Source organism: Aspergillus tubingensis (genome assembly GCF_013340325.1).
Source record: "Aspergillus tubingensis WU-2223L DNA, scaffold_6, whole genome shotgun sequence".
Classification (NCBI taxonomy): Eukaryota; Fungi; Ascomycota; class Eurotiomycetes; order Eurotiales; family Aspergillaceae; genus Aspergillus; species Aspergillus tubingensis.
This window is the reverse complement of record NW_023336280.1, coordinates 87,466-109,383: the sequence shown is the minus strand read 5'-3', so window position 1 is coordinate 109,383 and position 21,918 is coordinate 87,466. Positions and strand designations below refer to the sequence as shown.

Genomic DNA, 21,918 nt, shown 5'->3' with positions numbered 1-21,918 from the left:
TGATAGAAGACTACAGCATTAACATTACAATCTCATCCATGTCGAATCATACTAACGACATGGCACCATCAAAAGCATATATAAAGATGAGAGCTTGTATACCATCATCACCATCTACTAAGAACAATATCATAGACAGCTCTACCAAAGGAGCCCATCGTCTCCACTCTACATTTTCCTTCAACCTCCCCCTAAACAGGCGCAGCACATCCAAAAGACGTAGCCACCGTACCACCCGGCCCAAACACCTCAACTAAACTTTCAATGGCAGCCCACATGCCCATGCCAGAGCATGCGAGCCCACCGCAGAAATAGAAGATACAAAACAGATTCAGCACCCAGTGCTTCTTAAATCCACGGATATACCGCTGCATGCCTGAATCATGGCGTGCCGTCACGCCTGTCGCAGGGTCATAACCTTCTCCAGGCAGCGCAGCATCCTTCTGGCATCGGAAGCCAACGTATAGGATACCTGGTAAAGTGTACGTGAAGTTGAGGATTAGGGCCGCACCAACCATGCTGGAGATTCCACTAAAATTTGGCACGGCAGCGGCGATGACAAAGGCGATCACCCAGTAAATTGGGCCCAGACCGTACCAGAGCAAGCGGCCGCGTTTGGTGGAGATGTCTGGGAAGTTGAGAAGCTCCATGAAGACTTGTTGGTAGATGCTCTTCATGCCGATGTTGAAGTAGAGAACTGGCTTGGTTAGCGAGGCGCATGGAAGTCAATGTCAGAGGAGAGTAGAACATACTGCAAGCGATAATGGATGTTAAAAAGTAGACTATATTTACTGCCATCTGTAGACCTTTCGGCTCAACTACGTTGTAAAGGTTGGAGATGGAGTATTGGCCGTAGAAACTGTAGACCTGTAATGATGATGTTAGTAAAATGCTTCTCGAGGCAGAGGCCAATCTGAAGGGATGCTAACAAAGGCACCGAAGAAGATGTAGACAAAACAAATGAACAACTGGGCGCACAACAGTCCCTTCCAGAAGTCCCATGGATGGCGCATTTCAGCCAAAAAGGCAACGAATAGAATAGCACCTCCATAGCTGTCTATGACAGGGTCAGTCGGTAATATGGAGAATATGGGAATCGAATGAAGGCTACTCACAAACCATCTGGTCGACACCAGTGAACTGTCCCGAGAACCCCGTCGCCTGAATCTGATACTGGTCGGGCGGCGGTCCAGCGAAGACCTTGACGGGCTCGACGACCTTGATCAATGTGGACGAGATGACGGCTTCATAGTCGATACCAAAGTGGCCACCTGCCGCGACCATGCTATTATAAACTGTTAGCGCATGTCTGCCGTGAGAGTACAAGCTTGAAGACTCACATCATGACGAAGTCCGCGATATTCAACCACACGGCAGCGTTGGTCAGCCATCCGAGACGCTGCAAGGACCGAATGCTTCCACAGACCATGCCGATGACCATCATGATTATCATACACGCCACAAAACACACACTCTCATTGGACAGCTGCGACAGGATCTGGCCGTTACCCAGAACCAGAACGGACACCGACATCAGCAGCTGCAACGACTGTCCGATGTTGACCACATGACGACTCCAAGCTCCAAAAACACGATAGTAGGTGTCACCGAAATTGATCAAGGGGTAGCGGGTCGAGTCGAGCTCTAGAAACACCTTCCACAAAATCCAGCCACTGAAGCCAGCGAAGCAACCGAATACAATGAACAAAGCCACGGCCGGACCGTATCCCACACTTGCAAAGACGAATCTAGATTACAGAGCCTCCCGGTTAAATATTATGCGAAACGGTCATTGGATTCGACGGCCGAAGGATTACTTACGGTGCGTTTGCCCAGCCCAGCACGTCGGTGGTGATCAAATAGAAGACGGTACCCCAACTTGCTGTTCGGAGGGCGCGAGATGCAGTTCTCCATTCCTCATCGGTGACAGCTAAGGACGAGTCCGAGGGAGTAGATGCGACCATGCCCTTTTCACCATCAATCTGCGGGCTATTGTGGGCGCCTTTCTTATCATGGTCATGGTGAACGCCCTTCGAGAAACGGTTCTGAATGACCTTGCCGACGGTCAGAGGCCCGCGCTCCAGCACGTACTGGCGGTTCTCCTCCTCTTCCAGCTGACGCTCAATATTGGCCCAGTACATGTACTCCTCGAGGGTGACGTTCGGATCTAACCGAGCGCGAGCACCATCGGCACGTGGAACCATCTTCAGGTGGGTTTCTCTATCCTGTCCGTATGCTGGGAGGACTCCCAGCACAGGAGGGATCTCCGCCGGCTCGATCTCGGTAGCCATGGTAAAGCAAGGCGAAAGACGAACACAATCGCCGGAAGAAAGAGAGAGTAGAGGACGAATTTGAGGGGTGTGCAAAGATCTAGAACTGGGGGAGGTGGGATCGGCGGAGCTTAAGAAGGACCAAACAGCAAGCACGCGACGGGGCGAGTCTACAAAGCACTAGCTGGTAGTGGATGCCAGACCAGTCAAAGGGAGGCTGACAGGAAGATAACGCCCACAAGCTAATAGCTAAAGAAACGAATAGGATTGCCAGAAGCGGGATTAACAGGCGGAATCCGATGGATCACCTTGGGCTAGTATCTACATTATCGCCGTCAGTATGAGCTGATCCAGCAATGATAATCGATGCAATTTAATAAACGCCAACAGCAGCGATGCTCGAGCGACGGTGGGCACCCATCCAGAAAGCCATTGACGGTCCATTGGAAAGTTAAACGGTCTGCATCCCCCCACTCCGAGAAGGGCACCACCACTAGCCAGGAACTTGATTGGCACAACAAGGTCTTCTGGAGCATCCGTCGAAGGTCCGAAGGAGGGGTGGCGTCTTGAGTTAGCTGGTTGGGAGGGTAATACAGCAGATAACCGTGGGCTGCACGAACGGCTTGCCACGAACCAGGCGACTCCACCGTCGGCACGCTCGTTTGCTCGGAGAGTTGCAAGACTAGACCAGGGTCACAGGCTTGCTGCGGCTGGAGTCGGATGCCTATGAGCTTAGTGAAAAAAAAATCCTGATATGATGAAGGAGAAGAAGAGGATGGTCTTGAGTGTGATTTCCTGGCTGAAGCACGTTATCGCGCCCAATGAGACCTGACCATAATTATTGTCTGCAGGTCAACCATTGGATCGCAAAATCCGATCTGGAGCACCATCTGATACACCGTAAGCCAATGTTGGCCTAGGGAAGAGCAGGTGGTGTGGGTAATCGGTTGTGGATGCGCACATATCGGACCAAAGGCCATTTTCGTAACGGGCTGTGGGAAGATAAGGGTGACCCCCGGGGCTAGTAAACCGAATATCATTACCATAATCCATAAGTAACCCAATCAATGAAAGTGAACGAATGACAAGGGAAAGACAGGATTGAAATTGCCGACGGAGAACCGAGTGGATGGGGACAGCGGCCATGCGACCGCTGCACTAGCGCCCCCTTGTCTTGCTTCCCATCAATTTTACCGAATTTCATGGACTAATTCCCCTTACACAATAGATCTGTCTGGCTGCAACGCTCTTACATCTGGAATGTTTGGTTCCAGCCACAGCGGCACGTAACCCAAAAGACTGTCGCTTATTACTTACATAGTAGTGCATAACAGTAGTACTACCAAGTATGGTAGCGCGGAGACGGTCTCGGGGGTCACCGAATGGATGAACCAGGAATGGGTGACCAGGGCAAGAGAGATGAGTGAAGAAAAGAATTTTGCGGCATCGACTAGACTAGCCGGAAACCCGGAGGCCCTGTGCACACGGGCTTATCAAAAGGACTCCCTCTATATCAGTATCGAGGCCAGTCCGTCCCATGGACGGCATGACCACTCAGTGGCTCTAAGCCCCATCCGCTCGTTGCTTGGCCTGTTGCTTGTTTCCCAAGCACGAAGCTTGGCCTCCACATCGGCTCCAACGATGTAAAAAGTGGATATCTAGTCCACTACGCAAAATAAGTGTGCCTTTGGTACAGACCTCGCACTTCGTTGTGGCAATCTCAGAGAAATCCCCCCCGGTTCCATTGATAGGAATCGCCGTGGTGTGGTACTTGACCGTGGGGATCAAACTTTCAGCTGAAGCTTACGGAAGACCGGAGTTTGGTGGAAATGTGGGAGCAACAAAATGCAGGTGGCAGGGGAGGGAAGTGAGACAAGACGCTGCAGTCTGGGGTCTGGAGTAAAAGCAACCAATCTTTTTTGGGTGGGTGGCGGTGGATGCCGGGTGGCAGCACGAACAATGGTCCCCCTATCAGAGAGTGCAGCCTGGCATAAGTGGGTGGGGATAATATGGCGTTGGATGGAGAGGACTGATTGGAAGGATTAGTCCAACCAGACCAACTAATTGCCGGCTCGGGCATGCTACTAAGCAATTAGCAAATTACTCTCCAGGGTTTTCTGGTCGGGTGGAGCCGCCTGCAGCATTCTAATAATTCACTATTAGGCGATATAACGCAACTGGTGTAACCCCAATATGCAGCACCGGACAGGCAGTCAAATTTCTTCCCGCTTTTCAATACGTGGAAGCCGCAGGATCCCGGTCGCATGGCAAATTAATACTTTGTAGTACGCTGACCGCAATCATGGGGAAGCAATTGGTTGGTTATCTGGCGCAGATTTGAATCGGGGGTTACTAATTAACCAACCAACCTCCCCCTCTCCCTCCGCCATCTCTTGATCAGGTGAAGGGTATTCTGATGTGACTTCGGAGGCCTGAAAAAGCGCAATGAGACTTTTACGTCAAGTAATGGAAGGTGGACGGTGAAAATCCGACAATATCCCTAGAACGAATTGGGCGGGTGAGGGAGCTGGGATGAGTGCAGAATAGTTGGGGGACGGGAAGCCGCCAACCCCATCATCCCGAGCGCCGAGAACTTGCCGGGTCTCACAGCTCTTGTCTAAAACACACCTAATCTTCTCACACTGTTGATCCTACTTGTTTGAAAGTAAGTGTAACTAAGAGCATGAGGCTCGTCCTTTGTTGTGACTTATTAGACATGGGTGTTTTGAACAGCACATTGCAATATGTACTATTCTGGTCTGCGCTCAATGTTGGTATTTCCAACAGTTCGATCGGCGACAGCATCGACCCGTACTTACTCCGTTTTTCGCACATCTTATGACCTCTCACATTCTGTGTCATGCTATCAGTTTTCTCAGAATTATTTGATTGGTAAGGCATCTCAATAACAGATATAGAAATCATAACATAAATGTGTGTTCTCATTAGCTGTTAGCTGCCCTTTGTGCTTGTTCTTTATAATATTGCATATGCTGAATTATTTATTATATATTTCAATGAACCCTACTACTACATACAGGTAGTATTAGATCAGTAGACATTGATTATATAATATTCTTTTTGCATCTCCAATCCACTCTAGTATCTGTGGTCTAGATACGAATAATTATATAATTGCGTCTCTATTCTCTATCTCTCTGGGCCTTGCCATTCTTCATGCTATCCCCACCATGTTAAACTTCCATCACAGGTAATGAATTCTATCCCATGAAAGATCAAGCAGTCAGAGTAGATCTCGCATAAACAGCCATCCTCCCTTGCTCCGGTAGTCCAATGAGTGACCCTCGCGTTACTTTAATATAATCGGACGCAGCGTCTTCCAGTTTGAATGTTAAATGACAGCACGAGACACGCTATGGTCAAGTATAACTCGGAATAAGGTAGACTATCGATAAACGTTAGATAACATTCTTCGGGATTGATGTCTCAAGGACTCATTATACACACTGCCATGCATAAGACGATTTGCACCGGTTGATAGTTGCAAGCAGCATCTCCTGCGAAGCTGCTTCTGCGGAGTATATTATGCTGAAAATCTGATTGCTGCAGATCATCCGTTGACCGTCGTTCCTGATACTCTCATACATGCCCTACAATAATCATCGCCTATATAATTGATGTAACGTTGGGGCCCGTATCTCTCATCGCCTGGTTGACTTGACGCGATATATCGTTTTCTTACTCATAATTATTTTAGTCCCCCGGGTTTCTCAGCATCCCATTAAATATATAAATTAATAGGGGAGTCAATAGAATGAATATAAAATAATAAATTGACAGGCCCTAGAACATGTTTCAAACATCACATACCATAAAATAGTAAATACTATATAAATTCTCCAAGAAAATCCAATATCTAGAACGAATAGTTTTTCTTCTTATTCTTATATATATAAATATAGGCTGACGCCTCACAGATCCACAGCTTAAAATTTGTATCTTTATAATGTAGTGTTATTCCAGAGTTGGGTTATAGATATAAACCTCATCAAAATAGCTCACGAAACAGCTCCGGGTACGCATTCCAGGTACTTTCCGCCGCACTGTTGGCAAGAGAACTAGGATGTACAGCAGTACAGATGATGGCTACACACTGCGTACGCTATATGCGGTTGCGCAGGATTAGGATAAAGGCAGAAACCGTGAAATTTATACTTTAATACCTTTGGTATAGTCAATTTAGACGGGCTCACTCGATACCCAGCAACTTTGCGAGCCCCTCCGCCGCATGTTTCCCCAACCCTTCCAGATTCCCCATCCCCATCATCTCCAATACGGTAATATCAAAGCCGAACGCCTGTCTCCACCAGCTGCGCATCTCCACACCCACCAATGAGTCCATGCCCAGCTGCGACAGCGGCAGCGAAGTATTCAAGTCCTCGCCCGTCTTGAGCAAGAAGTTGAACAGCTTATTCCCGATTTCTCTTGCCAACAGGCTAGCGCTTTCCCCGGCCCTCAATATATACGGGTCAGATTTTGCCCGGGCGAGGAAGGCCTGCAGAGTATCACCGTCGGAACTGACATTGTGTACGTTAGTCTTCGCGACGGAATTATGGTATAGCGCCATACGGCTATCCTTTCTCCAGAACACGCGACTCTCGGGACTGCTGAGGGGAACGGATGTGCGAAGACCAAGGATGAAATTATTTTTGTCTACAAATCCTAGGCCGTTGTTGACATTATTGGCCGCGTTGGGTTTCAAGGAGAAAGACATCGTGGCCAGTACGGCCTCGAGAAGCTCAGACTCGGTAAGATGGTGCGCACCCGTCTGCTTCAGGCGCTGGAGCAGGGCGTCGTCCTCCGCCACGTAGCCGATGTCTTGGACCGCGCCGATATCGACCGCGGAGGCGGCCAGCCCCAGTCTGGTCCGGTACTGGACGAAGGCGTCCAGGAAAGTATTTGCTCCGGCGTAGTTGGCTTGGCCGGGCAGACCCAGCACACCGGACGTGGATGAGAAGAGCACGAAGAAGTCGAGGGTGATCCCGGCGGCCTGGGTGGCGTTGTGGAGGTGCCATGTTCCTTGGATCTTGGGCGCAACCGCGGTGTTCCATTCGGCCAGCGTCATATGGGGGAACGCTTGGTCTCGGAGGACCATGGACAGTTGGAGTACGCCTTTCAGGTTGGGTGCTTGCTGGATGGCTCGTTTGACATCAGCTTCGTTGGTGACGCTGCCTTGGACGAGGCGAACGTCGCATCCCATGCTCTCAAGCTCCCGGACGAAGTCGTTATCGTTCGGACCCTGGCCCGCGCTCCGCGAAAGGAAGACCAGACGGCGGGCCTTGTGCTCCACGAGACGCCGCGAAACGGCGCGTCCGAGACCACCCAGACCACCGATCATGAGGTAGGATGCGGTGCTATCCAAGTCGAGGCTCGTGGCAGTTTTCACTAATGTCGGGTCGATCTTGGGGCTGCCATCCGCGTTTCGCAAGAGGATGACCAGTTTGCCGAGATGGGTTCCTTGTTGCATGTGTCGGAACGCATCCTCCATAGCTGAGGCATCGAACGTTGTAATGGGCCTGATGGGTGTGATATGACCGGCTCGGAAGTACGTCATGATCAGTTCGAGAAGTCTGTTTTCATGAAAGCCAGTCCAGTCAGCGTCCCCTGGTTCATTGCTATGTCGGGGTCTCAACGTACCGTTTGCACTCCGATGGCCGCTTCTCTCGCAGCAGGTCTAAGTAAAAGCAGGAATACGTGCGGCTGCCCAGGAAGCGGCCCATGTCGAGCCGAGCGGCCCCAAGCATGTCACGCTTGCCGATGTCCACCATCTTCCCGAACTCAGCGAGGCATAGCCAGGTCGCGTGCAACAGCTCGCCGGAGAGGGAGTTCAGAGCTAGATCGACTCCCTGGCCTTGGGTTTCGCGCATCACACCTTCCACAAAGCTTGAGTCATGGGAGTTGAAGATGCGATTTCTCGGCAACCCATATGTTTCCATCAGGTATTGTACCTTCGCCTCACTGCCTACCGTGGCATAAATGGTGGCACCTGCCATGCGGGCCAGCTGGATGGCGGCGATCCCCACGCCACCGCATGCACTGTGGATCAGGATTGACTTGGCTGGAAGTCAGCATTGCGGCCCCCTGGCCTGACACGGATGGGGCGGGCTTACCTGTCCTTCCTGTAATCCGCCCAGATCGAACATCGAGTAGATGGCGGTAGCAAACACGACCGGCATGGTTGCTGCATCTTCGAAGGAGAGGTCCAAGGGGATCTTCGCACAGAGCTTCTCGGAGGCAATGGCATGGGTTGCGAAAGTGCCATCTTCGCGCAGCATGACCCGGTCTCCGGGACACAGCCGCTTCACGTCGGGGCCCACATGGCGAACGATTCCGCTGGCTTCGACGCCCAGGCCATTGTCGGGAAACGGAACCACAGCCAATGCGCCCAAGACATCCTGACGGAGGAGGTTAGTAAGTAACCCATCAGGCATGCATGGTGGAGAGGGTCACGTTCTTACCTTGAAGTTCAGGCCGGCTGCGTAGATCTCCACCTCGACTTCGTCCCCAGCCAGGGGTCTTCCTTTCGACGCCTTCCAGTGCAAAGAGCTTAGGCGGCTGGGCTTCTCCATGTCAAGAGCGACCCAGTCCTCTGGCTCGGTCACAACGGCGAGGTCATCCTTGAGCGAGAAGGGGAAGATCCGTCCCACAGAGACGGTCCCACCCACAATGGTATACTCATAATCCGGATTCAGCGATTCCTCCTTCGCTCGGGTATGGAATTTGGCATAGACGTCGATGATCTTGTCCAGCGAGGAACGAATGTCATCTACTTCACACGTCGCAAAGTCCACCAGCATCTCTGAGCGAATGGAGCGTGCGGCGCCGATGACCTGGGCAAACCGGGGGTCGGGGCATTGGACTTGGGAGAGATGCGTGATCCACAGCAGACCCGACTCCCCAACGGTATTCAAAAGGTGCTGGAAGGCTGCGAAACGAGCCGCATCGATGTCTTCAAAGAATGGGCGAGTGCAGTCGAGGAGGGAGATGATGTCCTGGGACTGGGGCAGTTCGTCCCCGAGCCGGAATGTCTGCACCTCGTAGCCTCGGTGGTTAAGTCGGCGCGACAAGGAGTCCGCATAGCTGTCATCACTGGGGTCACAGAGCAGACTGACAGTTCTCTTCTGGTCTGTACCATCATCGACCCGTGGCTTGGCCACCATGATGGCGTTCAGCTGATGCGGCTGCTCGCCGTCAAGCACCACCGCATCCAAGCCGGCGAAACCGGCGCCTTTCAGCTCCAACTCCCAGCGAGCCGGGGATACACAAGGCTCGTCCGGTCTTCCATCCGGCCCACCGTACCACCAGCCCGCCAGCGTGCCGAATATGAAGTTGGGCCACTTGGAGGGGGAGTTCAGCTCGTGAAGGAGCAGTCGCCCGTTCGGGTCGAGGAGTTTGTGGACATTTCGGAGGGTTTCACCGAGGTAGTTTGTTGCATGCAGAACGTTGGTCGCGAGGATCAGATCGTACTTCTCCCCATCGAACCCCTGCTCGGACGGGTCTTTGCTGATGTCCAGGGTGCGATACTCAATGTTGCTCTCCCCGTTGAACCGCTCCTTGGCTGTCACAAAGAAGCCCGAGAAAATATCCGTGTACGTGTACTTGGAGAAGAGGGAGGGTGTGGAGCTGGTGCTAGTCGATCCGGGCAGGCGTAGCAGCTTCAGAATGCTCGCCGTCGTCGCGCCCGTCCCCGCTCCGATCTCCAGGATTCGCAGGTTGGGCTTAGTATGGGCTAGGTGTTGGATGAATTGGGACCGGTCACACGCGTCGGTGACGACATAGAGCTTATACAAGGTGTCATCCGCGAGAAGGATATCGAGGGCCTCTGTTTCCCCGGTGAAGAGCGCCGCGATGTTGGTGGCTACTTTCTGGAGGCCGATGGCGCAGTCGACGACGGGCGTCTCGGACAGGTGTTGCACCAGTCGTTCGATCCTCTCCACAAGGGCCTCATCCTCAAGGGCGAGGAAGGTGGACCATTTTTCGTCAAGCCGCATTGCTTCCACCTGGCGGTTCATCCAGTCGCGATACAAGGGCATATGCGCCACCGGCGTGCTAGCATCTTTGATGCGCCGACTGCCGTAGATCATACCTAGCCGAGCCAGCTCGTCCAAAGCCGGCGTGTACAGATGCCGAGGAAACGACGGCTTGATCAGCGTGGTGGCGTCCAAGAAGTCGATATGCGGTCCCCATGTCAGGCGGGCGGTGGTTTCAAGGCCGTCGGTCTTTCCTGCCTCGCCGGCCTCTTCGAGAGGCGAAAGCTTCAAGCCTTCCATGTGCATGACAATGGTACCATCTGCGATGCATTGCTGGACCTGCCCAATCACTTCCCCGGTGCCTTTGACACACGTGGCTGAGGCGGACACCTGCAGGTCATCTACCCTGGTGGGGGTTTGCCGGACTATCACCCGGTCGATCTTGGTGGGCACTCGTCGGTATGCCTTGGCGTCCACAGTACCCAGGAGGCCAGCAAGAGGAGCCGCCTGAATACAGGCGTCAATGATAGTGGGATGGAGGTGATAGTACGTTTCATCTCCCGCCTGGTCCGTGGTCACCTTCGCTCTTGCCAACCTCTCCTGAGTGCCCGTTTCAATATTCGTCAGGCGCTTGAACATCGGCCCGAAGTTCAAGCCGGCACGGTCCATGAGGTCGTAGTACTTCTTAGATTGCAACTTTCGCGGCAGGGAATCCCTGAGGGCGGCCGTCTGCGTCTGCCCTTCCTCCGCCGCCGTCCCCGAGGCCTGACCAGTGCAGTTCTTGGTCCACGTCTGGCCGTTGTACGAGGCGATGGTAAACTCCCACCATTGACTATCTAGCGAATCGGTTAGCCGATGGGGATGGAAGGTCGTCACTACCTCAGTGGGTGTTCCCTCGCGCAGCACTAGGGCCGAACTGATCACCACGCCTCGCAAGGTGTAGCTCCCCTGTGATCCGCTGATCTGTCGGATCGCCTCTCCGATCATTGACAGATAGCCCGCACACGGCAGAATGATATCCACCTCGACTTTGTGATCTCGCAGCCAGCCAGAGTCCTCAACCCGCATCATGTTTCTCCAGCTCGGCTCCAGATCAGTGCCGAGCAGCTGACGATCGCCGAGAAGCGGATGGCTGGCAAACTGGCGGAATCTCCAGTCGCGGGAGATGCGGGACTCGCGCCAGTAGTCGACCCCATGGTCCCAGGGGTACCGAGGCAGTCCGGGCAAGCAGAATCCCGAGGGGTAGAGGGCATTCAGATTGACCGGAAAGTTCAGCTGGAAGAGCTTTCCGAGCGCTGTCAGGAACGACTCCACGCAATTCTCACCGCGGCTCATCGCCGCGATGTACGGGGCCGAGTTCGAAGACGCCCGAGCAGTCAGGATCTGTCTCACTGGCCCTGCGAGCGCGGCATGTGGTCCGATCTCCAGAAAGGCGACATTGTCGACATGATCAAGGAGCTCGGAGACCGCGGCCCTGAAAAGCACGGGAGATTCCAGGTTGCGTTGCCAGTAGGCCGCGTCCAGGGGCAGATCCTGTTCCTGCTTGCCGGTGACGCTGGAGAAGAACAGCTTCCCGGGTCGCCTCCCAACCAGGTCGCGGCCGATAGTGGTTGAGTAGTTGGTTCCGACCTCGCGCATGTGGTAGGAATGATAGGCCTTATCAACTTTGAGAAGCCGAGCCGTGACCGTGGGATGCTCCTTTTTAATCCGTGCAACGGCGGCTTGCACCTCCTGGGTGTCTCCGGAGAGAGTGACGCTCTTGGGAGAATTCTCACAGGCGACTACAACAGTGGGAGGTGAGAGAAAGCTCTGGACCTCCTCCCAGCCCAGCCCTATAGCCGCCATGGCGCCAGGGCGGGTTTGCCCTGCAGCGGCCAGACCTCGCTGCCAGGCCGCAATGATGGCCTCACGCGCGGTCAAGGCTCCCGCAGCGTAGGCAGCTCCAATCTCTCCGCTGCTGTGGCCAACCACCGCCGCCGGGGTGACTCCGACTGCGGCGAAGAGATCCACCAAGCCAATTTGGACGGCTGTGCAAAGGGGCTGCGAGAGCTCGGCCGTCTGGACTCGGGACGTCAGGGCCAGCTTGAGGAGCTCTTCCTCCAATCGCCACTCGGGACCGTTCGGGGCTGCTTTCAGGTATTTGTCCAGCGCCCGGATAGTGTTCTGGAACGAAAAGTCGAAGCGCAGGAGGAGGTCCCGTCCCATGCGTGCCCATTGTGCGCCTTGACCGGTGAAGACCATGGCGAGGCTGGGCGCGGAGGTGGGAACCTTCCGGCCGGGCGATGGGGTGACAATTCGGTCTGGACCGGCAATCAGGAAGGATCGATGCGGAAGATGCTCTCGGCGGGTAGCTAGGGTGTAAGCCAGATCACACAGCTGGTCCTGGTGTTGCGGGACCCAGTTCTCGAAGGTTTCGGTCATCCGTTGCAGCGATCCAGCCACGCTGGCGGAGAGAAGCAGCAGCTGGGGGCCGGCAAGGAAATCGTCCGGCGTCGGGTTTGGAATCTGGAAGCTGCGAGCAGAGTCGAGGATTAGATGCGCGTTGGATCCTCCCACGCCAAACGAGTTGATGCTGACCCGCTCCCATCGCGATTCCGGCCACGGCGTTGGTTCGAGGGGCACCGTTAGTTTGCACGCCTCGAATGGGATCTTCGGGTTGGGGGCAGTGAATTTGATATTGGGGGGGATGATGCGATTCTCCAAGGCGAGGACACCCTTTATCAGGGAAGTCAGCCCGGACGCGCCCTCGGAATGGCCTAGGTTGGGCTTGACCGATCCAATATACACGCCTGCGTCCCCAAAGACCCGCGCAACGGCCAGCGTTTCGACCGGGTCGCCTGTCGGGGTGCCCGTGCCGTGGCACTCGACGAAGGCTGTCTCGGCCATGTTCGTAATGCCAGCAGCCCGGTACGCTTTCCGGATCAGAGCCTCCTGGCTGTCGGTGCTGGGGTGGGCGATGCCCGGTGTTTTCCCGTCGCTGTTGGACATGACGGACCTGATCACCGCCCGGATTGGATTCCCGTCGCGAAGGGCTGCGGCCAGAGGCTTGACGAACACGGCGGTGATTGCCTCGCCTCTCGCGTAGCCGTTCGCATCCGCCGAGAAGGTCTTGCAGGACCCGTCGGGCGACAGAACCCCCTTCTCGGTCATAAACGCCGTCGCGGCTGGCGCAAAGATCAAGCTCGACCCCCCAACGACAGCGGCGTCGCAGTCCCCTCGTTGGAGGGCTAGACACGCTTCATTTAGCCCCACTAACGCAGACGAGCACGCGGTGCGGATGGTTATACTGTGTTATGTCAGTAACCCTATCCTCTTTGGGGAAGAGAAAGGAGTAGGGGAAGAAGGCATGACATACCTGGGCCCGCGCAGGTCCATTTCATATGAGACCCGATTCGACAGCATGAAGTCACTATATCCATCCACCCGGTTCATGCCATTTTGCTGGGGGTCTTTGTTTTGCAACTCCAGCCAGTCCTCCCCGTAACACCCCATGTAGCAGCCAATGGGCTGGGCACGGAAGTTGACTCCCCCGCGTCGTCGAAACACTCTCTCACCACTTCCAGCATCTGGCGCTGCTGAGGATCGGCGGCCTCTAGCTCAGCCCGACTGAGTGAGAAGCGGGACGCATCCAGCGCACCGAGCTTGATGCTCTCGTCGAGGAAATAGCCGTACTCGGTCACCACCGTGCCTGGTCGCTTGGATGGGGAGTGGAAGGCCGATACATTGTATCGTGACTCAGGGACCCGGGACCGCGCATCGCCTTTGGCTATCAAGAAGTCCCAGAGGTCTTGCGGACTCCCCAGTCCACCGGGGAGTCGAAGGGCCATTCCACATATCGCGATGGGGGAGAATGTCGTACTAGCATCATTGGCCTGGCTCCCGGGGTTGGGAGCAGAGCCAGAAAGACCATTTTCTCGGGATGGCATTTTGGAATACAAAGATACAAAGGCTCACTGCTAAGTTGTTGAGTTTCTAACCCTGAAATTATGAAGCCTGCATTGCGAGAGACGGGACTTATATGTCCGGCAGATTGCCTTTTCGTTACCAACTTTCTCTGGTTGTGAGATAGATGTCATGATTGAAAGACTTCAGGCTTGTCCTCTTCGCCAATATACTCTCGTTATCTTGCATGACTCTTGGCCTAATTAAATTGGCCCCCAAATCTCGTTGATAGCTGAGTTTATTGAAATCAGTCGTACGTCTTCAATCCTTTTTGTAATCCAGAGACAATCTTACAGTACAGAGGAAGGAGGGACCAATGAAAATGTAGACATCTGTAGTATTTTATACGTGTCCAGGTGCAGTGGTGCATGGTGCACCAGGAAACTGAGTTTATCATGTTTCACCACTGGTACTGTATGAATGCCGTGATATTTTAGTGTCGAGTATGATCTAGACTGTTACCCCTCTCTTAACACTATGTAAGTCCGATCAGTATAGCCGCACGGGACTCGTCTCCTCTCAGTGGTGACGACACACCGTGAATAGGACCTGAGGCGAACCCACATGGATCACAATCCGAGCAATTCTGAGAGGTACGTTGAGCGAGGTTTGGAGTATGCAAATATTTTGTGCTGTATGGACTTTCCTATATCATGTATCGCATGGCCCTGGACGCAAGTATTTGCCTGCCACACTGGCAGCAGCCTGGCTGCTAGATTGATACCACCCGCTACTCGGCTGCTAGGGCTGACATCAGCATGTGTGAGGAAATTAATTGATCAATCAATCAAGCTTCTTAACCGGACACCTAATCCTTGCGGGCCCTCCGAAGCGCTTTCCTTTCCAAGCATAGTAACTTTGATGCTACTGACCATTTGCCCCCCGCTTCCTGCACCTGCATTGTAACTCCAGCGCAGTCTGACTGCATTAGAACCCCTTGTGATAGGATAAACCGACAACTACTAGCTGTATAGCGTATCTTACACGAGGGATGGCGCAATGCGACGGTCTGATTATGGGAATATTCTTATCGATGATTCCGGGCTGACACCACAACGGCAGCTCCAGATAGCACAGGTGTTGATATAGCCTACTCAGCCAACCCCCAGAAGCATTGAGCATGTGCTTTCTTCTCCCAGTCTACATTGTGGTTCCTCCCGTAATACCTTCGACGCACTCAAACTATGTCTGATTCATTTATCGTTGAATGGGCGAGAGCCCAACAGCCCAAGGCCCCCAACATGAAGAATGCCTCCGTCTTTTACCGGAACCTGGAAGAAGAGCTCGACGTGCGTCGAGCCCAGCATGGCTGTATCATGCTGCACACCAAGGAACAAACTTCCATGGTGGACTTTTCCTCTACCGATATCCTCGGGCTGAGCACATCAGGCTCCGTCCGGAAAGGCTACCTGGACGAGCTCGCCAAGCACCCTGATTTCAAGCTGAGCAGTCACGGATCGCGTTTGACTGACGGAAACTCCAAATACCTGGAAGACGTCGAGCGTGAGCTGGCCGCATTTCACGGTGCCGAGGCTGGATTGATTGTCAATACGGGGAGCCTGGGCAATGCCGCTATTTTCTCCGTCATTCCACGCCCCGGCGATGCCATTGTGTACGATGAGCTCATCCACGCCAGTGTGCACGATGGCATGAAGGACAGCTTGGCCTTGTACCGCAAGGCCTTCCGCCACAATGACGCCGAATCGCTGTATGATGTACTGGTGGCTGTTCAAGAGTCGCAGCCCCAAATTCGCAACGGCACGCGATCGGTCCTGGTGGCAGTTGAGTCGGTCTATAGCATGGACGGGGATATCTGCCCGCTTCAGGAGCTGATCGAAACAGCCAAGGAGGTGTTTCCGGAGGGCAACGTTCAATTTGTCATCGACGAAGCGCATAGCACCGGGGTTATTGGGCCCAACGGTGCTGGGCTGGTTTGCGCCCTGGGGCTGGAAAGCGAAGTGGCGATCCGACTGCATACATTTGGGAAGGCGCTGGCTGCGACTGGAGGTAAGATACGATTGAAGTATTGTTGCTGAAGGAAACACTGACTTACTCCATAGCCGTGATTCTGTGCAATGATACCGTGCGCACGATGCTGATCAACTACGCCAGAAGCATCATGTTTTCCGTGGCGCCATCCTTCCCCATGCTGGCCTCGATTCGCGCTACATACCAGCTCTTGCGCAGTGGCGAGACCCAAGGGGTATGGTTTGCCCCCTCTTCTACCGAAAGCTCGAGCTGACATAGCACCAGGCCCAGAACCGCGTCCAAGAAATCGTAAAATTCTTCCTGGAGACTATGACCTCTGACCCGATCTGGAGCAAGGCCAGCGATACCGGGCTTCTACGCCTTCCCACGTACGAAGACGCGGATGTCCAGTCAGTCCTCACCCAGATCATCCAGCTGCGGACGCGCACCAAGCACAACTTTTACCTTGCATTTCACCTGCAACGGGCCGGGTTCTCGGTCTTCCCTATCTCGTATCCGGTGGTGCCCAAGGGGACGGAACGCGTCCGGATCATCTTCCATGCGTCAAACACGGACACGGAGGTTAACGCCCTGGTTGCTGCAATTGCGGAATGGGCCCAGGAGATGCTGGAGATTGAGAGCAGCGGGGATCGACAGAGGGTGCCAGCTGCGGCGCGACATGTGTATGCGTTGATTGCCCAGGCTAATCTGAATGGGAGCGAGTAGATGGGTTCAAATAGTCGGAGAACTATCGTGTAGAAAGAAAGTATTGAAGCCTTGATCTGGCGCTCCTGAAATTACCTCCAAACTCGATTATTATAGCCTGTTCGCCGTATTCCGAGAGTAAAAGGAAGGGACAAAATAAGCCTTGCCAAATTGCTTATCTGGCTAAGAATTCTTGTCCCGGCATGGAGTGGGGGCAGCACTGGCACGACCCCCTCGTTATAAATTGATCGGTGCTGAGATCCTGACAAAGGATCCACTCCGAGGCCGACTCCGATGGATCCTGCAGGCAACTCTCCTGACACGGGTATTTGAGTCGCAGTATGTCCGACTGGCGGTTGTCATTTTTTGGGGTAATACGGTGCTTTCCTGAATCACAACCATGGATAATCCTGTGGACGAGAAGACGGCGTCGGAAGGACAATCTGCCATGGATGTGTCCTCCGAAGAGAAAGGATCAGCGGAACAGTCTTCCCCCGAGACAAAATCCAAGAAGCCGCTCTCTTTCCATCTGGCCTTCCTGGGCCTGCTGTTCATGGTGTTCATCGTGTCACTGGACACGACCACCCTGGCGGTGGCCATCCCCATCATCGCCCGCGATCTCGGAGGCACAACCCTGCAGTCCTTCTGGGCCAGCACCTGCTTTATGTTGGCCGTGTCCGTCGTGCAGCCCCTCTACTTGAGCGGATCAGACGTACTCGGGCGCAAGATCCCGCTGTATACCGCATACTTTCTTTTCATCGTCGGCTCGCTCGTCTTCGCCCTGGCCCCGAACATGGCCACTGTTATTGTCGGCCGCACTATTCAAGGGGTCGGGGGCAGCGGCCTTGACGTGCTAAACGAGGTTATCACCGCTGATATGACCACTATGAAAGAGCGCCCCAAGTATCTCGGTCTGCTGGCTATCCCCATGGCTGGCGGCGCCCTGCTCGGTCCCATTATCGGCTCACTCTTCACTCAGTACGTTACCTGGCGCTGGATCGGCTGGATCAACCTGCCTCTCATCGGCGCGAGCTTCATTCTTACGTTCTTCTTCCTGCGCCTGCGCCCCGTCGAGGGCACATTCCTGCAGAAACTTGGTCTCCTGGACCTGCTTGGCATGGCCCTGTTCGTGGCTGGCTGCGCCGCCTTCGTCCTCCCGCTGAGCTGGGCTGGGGCTCTCTACTCCTGGGGCTCCTGGCGGACTCTCCTCCCGCTGATCCTCGGCCTGGTCGTCCTGGCCCTCTTCGTCGTCTACGAGCGTGTTCCCGCGCAGCCCGTCCTCCCCTACCGGCTCTTCAAATCCGCCACCGCCATCACCACCTTTCTCGGTGGCTTCCTCCACGGCCTTGTCACCTATACTCTCAACACCTACCTCCCGCTCTTCTACCAAGCCGCCTTCTACGAAACTCCCCTGCACGCCTCCGTTACTCTGCTCCCCATGAATGTCATGTCCCTGTTCTTCAGCTGCGTCTCTCCAATCTCCGTCAGTTACCTCCGCAAATACCGCGTGAACATCTGGACGGGCTGGGTGTTCCTCACGGTCGGGACTGGACTCCTTCACATCATCACCCCCGCCTCATCCGTGCCCTTCCGTACGGGCCTCCCCATCGTGGTCTCCCTGGGAATCGGCGTTCTCTTTACCGTACTTGTTCTTCCGGTGCAAGCCAGCGTTGCCAGCGTCGACGACACGGGGTTTGCCGCCGGCTTACTGGTCTTTTTCCGATTACTGGGCGGGTTAGTCGGTCTTGCGATCGGGTCGACAGTGTTTAGCAGCGTTTTTGAAAAGTCGATTAAGGCGCTGGGAACCCTGCCTAGCACCCTGGCCGCGCTGGAGAATAGTCAAGCCGCGGTAGGGTTTATTCCTCAGTTGAGGGATCTGAGGGGACAGGTGGGGAAGGAGGTCTTGGACCAGGTGACAGGCGTGTATAGTCATTCGTTCCACGTTATTTGGATTGTGTTGATTGTCTTTGCGGGGGTAGGATTAGTGGCGTCATGTTTTACGAAGGAGGTGAGTATGGAGAAGGAGGAGCTGGGCAGGCAGCGGTTTGAGGAGTAATCTGTACAATCTCTGGTTACTATCGGTATACACATATCGCCTAGTTGAGGGAGTTGTTTGCGTGCTGCCCTAGTACTTGTTGCGGACAGGAAAAATCGGGGTAGGGTTGGAATGATGTGGATGCGCTGCTGATTGGGTTTAGCCTGGGCAAGAGGAATGTACTGGCCTAATAGATAACCAGATAGATGGCAATTGGTCAGATATAGGTACTTCCTCCTACTAGTCAGCTCCTATTTCTGTTTTGAACTAGTCTAATGCATGGGCATCTCACTTGCATCTTGTCATCTCCACCCCGACCCCGACCCCGACTCCGCAAGTTCGCGAGTCCGTCACCAAAAGTCTCCCCTCCCCTCCTCACTCCGACCATTTCATCCCACACACGCACACCATGTCGCTACTGCGCTCTAACGGGGTGCTCAGTTCCTGCGAACCATGCCGTAAATCCAAGATCCGATGCGACCACGCCGCCCCTTGCGGCCGATGCCGGCGCAGACGCAAGCCGGCCCTGTGCGTGTACCAACCGGCCCCGATGTCCAAGCATCCGAACAGGATGGATCGCAGCTCCACCGACTCCATCTCGTGCGGAAGTGGCAGCAACATTACTACCAGTACCAGTATCAGCAGTGCCTGGACGAGCCCGCTGCCTCCTCCCTCGCTAGTCACTCCGCCCTTGCCTCCGGGCCATCTCCGCGACGGCTACCTCGCCGATTGTAGTCACCGCAGCACCTCGACCCCCAGCACTGGCGTCTTCGGGCCCACCAGCTACCTATCCGTGCTGCGTGACGACGTTAACGATGGCTCGTCCAGTATAGCCCTCTTTGCTAAATCCCTGCAGCAGAACACCAGCGCCATCATCGACGACAGCCAGGTCCAGCTTGGCGCCGAGCTGCTCCTCATCCTGCTCGATGATTTTGCTTTATACGAACACATGGCCACGGCACGGTTCGACCACTGCCAAGGCGATCTATTTCCCCCATCTGCCCTGCGTCTGATCCTGTCTTCCATCCGGAATATGCTGCACGAGGCCATTTCCGATCCCGCTAATCCGCTCCCTTCTCTACTTATCCTCTCCCGAAGCATTTTTACTGCCTCCTCCAAACCATTGATCGTAGACCCTGCCATCACCCACACGGAATATTTTTCCTGTATGTCGAACCGTTGGGAGATTATAGGGCTAGTCTTTGCGGTGATTGGTTCCAGCGCGTGTCTCCTCCCGCAACACGAGCTGGCTGCGTATTCCCCACCGAACCGTCCCCCGCTTGACAAAAAGGGTCTTGCAGCTGTCTGTGTGTCCGTGAGTGAAATCTGTCTTCGTTTTTTCGACTACACCGGTGTCATTTCTGAACAGCTGTGTTGGGCGACGCTGGAACATGCTTCGCTTCTTACCCTGCTCTATGGGGATTACGGTACCCTACCCACCTTCCTCACTCTTCACACCTATTACCTAGTGTCCACTTACCAAAATCCCTCTCTCCCTACTCTACCCCCCACCAATGCTAACAAAGAAACAGACTACCGTCCCTACAAGACCCTCTCTGCACTAATAACCCTTCTCTTCACCCTGGGCTACCACCAACGCGATGCCACATCAAAACTCCCTTTCTTCCGCGCGGAACACCGCAAACGCCTCGTCGTCGCTGCCTACGCCATGGACAAAGGGCTCTCCACATTCTTAGGTCGTCCACCCCGCATGATCCGTCGGTATATCACAGTCGACCCGCCATTGGACATAGCCTTCGCAGATATCATAGCCTCGCCAGAAGTTCTCGACGCCGCGATGACACGCCTGGATAATAATGGCTGGAACGCAGAGGGGGCGTATACACGGGGATCATACGCGAGAGCATGCTTCATGATGGGGGTTATCAGGGAGGCAGCACTAGAGATTTCTCTAGTTTCGAACATCATGGAAGGAGAGGGGTCAGAATTGGAGGAGAAAATTACGTGAGATGCCACCTCCGCCCCTTTGCCCCAAAGTACCTTTCCCTTTGTCTTCTTCCAGTGAAGAGTTGCAGAGGACTAATAAGAAAGAATGGTGGAAAACCCAACAGAGAGATATCCGCCCTCGCCGCAAAAGCACGTCTTTCGCTCCCCTCATCGCTGTACCGTATCAGCACGCCATCGGACTTCGACCGTTGCCCCGAAACAGCCAAAGTTTGCCTTTTCGTGCACATGGACTCACTTTATAATGAGTTCATTCTCCAGCGGATCTTAGTCCAGCGAACGGGCGCCAGCACAGAGAAATTGATTGCTGTCGCGCACGAGCTGCTGGACAATATATTGTTGTTGATTGCCAATCGCGCTGTCGGTGGGGGTGATGGGAATTCTGTTGTTTGGATTGTATGCTTCCCTTCCCCTTCCTCTTCTCCCTCGTTACTCAAAAGAATTAGATGTCCTCCCTCGGCCTACCCCCCGCCGGTGTCCTGGCTGTTGAACTGCTGCATCAATCACAGAACCCCGATTCCAATTTTCAGTCAGCAGGGGGGGTTTCCCGCTCGGAAATCATCCAAAATCTGAGCCGCTTTGCTGCGGATCTTGAGTATGTAGTATCCAAGCAGGCGGGGAACTATGATGTTTGCCAGCAGGCGAGGTCAGTGATTAGGCATATCCTTGATCGGGTTTTGGGGGGAAGGGTGCCAGTTGTGGAGGCGGGGGAGGTGGTGGAGGGTGAATATGGTAGTGGAAACAACAAGGGAGATGCGGTCGGGGAAGGGACTGGGCCCGGATTTGTGGCACGAGATTGGATATCATGGGATTTTAATGCCTGGATGGATGAGGATTCGGATTTGGTTAGGTGGTTAAATAGTTTCGAGTAGTTAATATCTTATGTGTCTGGGTCAGAATTTGATCAAAGGAATTGAAGAAGAAAGATCATATATTATCTATACATGACCAGTTGAGATGTAGTATCCGATCAAATTCATTACTAAAGGTATAGTATATATAAAAGCTTCAAGCTTAACCCACTTTATTGCAGTTTACATGT

General features: G+C 54.1%; 5 protein-coding genes across 5 annotated transcripts; 3 read left to right on the top strand and 2 right to left on the bottom strand.

Annotated features, from left to right (window-relative positions):
* Positions 1-191: 191 nt before the first annotated feature.
* AtWU_03797 (putative amino acid transporter) lies at positions 192-2,291 on the bottom strand (the record flags this gene model as incomplete). The annotated part of the gene is made up of 6 exons (XM_035498908.1): positions 192-697; positions 753-867; positions 930-1,057; positions 1,116-1,285; positions 1,341-1,748; positions 1,822-2,291. 6 exons carry the CDS (start codon positions 2,289-2,291, stop codon positions 192-194), a joined length of 1,797 nt encoding a protein of 598 aa, XP_035354801.1.
* Positions 2,292-6,480: 4,189 nt separating this feature from the next.
* AtWU_03796 (type I polyketide synthase) lies at positions 6,481-14,187 on the bottom strand (the record flags this gene model as incomplete). The annotated part of the gene is made up of 6 exons (XM_035498907.1): positions 6,481-7,861; positions 7,929-8,344; positions 8,402-8,686; positions 8,750-13,547; positions 13,617-13,768; positions 13,816-14,187. 6 exons carry the CDS (start codon positions 14,185-14,187, stop codon positions 6,481-6,483), a joined length of 7,404 nt encoding a protein of 2,467 aa, XP_035354800.1.
* A 1,200-nt stretch (positions 14,188-15,387) lies between these two features.
* AtWU_03795 (aminoacyl transferase sphA) lies at positions 15,388-16,897 on the top strand (the record flags this gene model as incomplete). Its single annotated transcript, XM_035498906.1, has 3 exons — positions 15,388-16,210; positions 16,264-16,406; positions 16,457-16,897. The coding sequence occupies 3 exons, from the start codon at positions 15,388-15,390 to the stop codon at positions 16,895-16,897; spliced, it is 1,407 nt and encodes a 468-aa protein (XP_035354799.1).
* Positions 16,898-17,276: 379 nt separating this feature from the next.
* On the top strand, positions 17,277-18,932 carry AtWU_03794 (MFS-type transporter sphD; the record flags this gene model as incomplete). Its single annotated transcript, XM_035498905.1, has 1 exon — positions 17,277-18,932. One exon carries the CDS (start codon positions 17,277-17,279, stop codon positions 18,930-18,932), a length of 1,656 nt encoding a protein of 551 aa, XP_035354798.1.
* A 388-nt stretch (positions 18,933-19,320) lies between these two features.
* AtWU_03793 (efflux pump antibiotic resistance protein) lies at positions 19,321-21,748 on the top strand (the record flags this gene model as incomplete). Its single annotated transcript, XM_035498904.1, has 3 exons — positions 19,321-20,876; positions 20,984-21,272; positions 21,323-21,748. 3 exons carry the CDS (start codon positions 19,321-19,323, stop codon positions 21,746-21,748), a joined length of 2,271 nt encoding a protein of 756 aa, XP_035354797.1.
* Between the last annotated feature and the right edge of the window lie 170 nt (positions 21,749-21,918).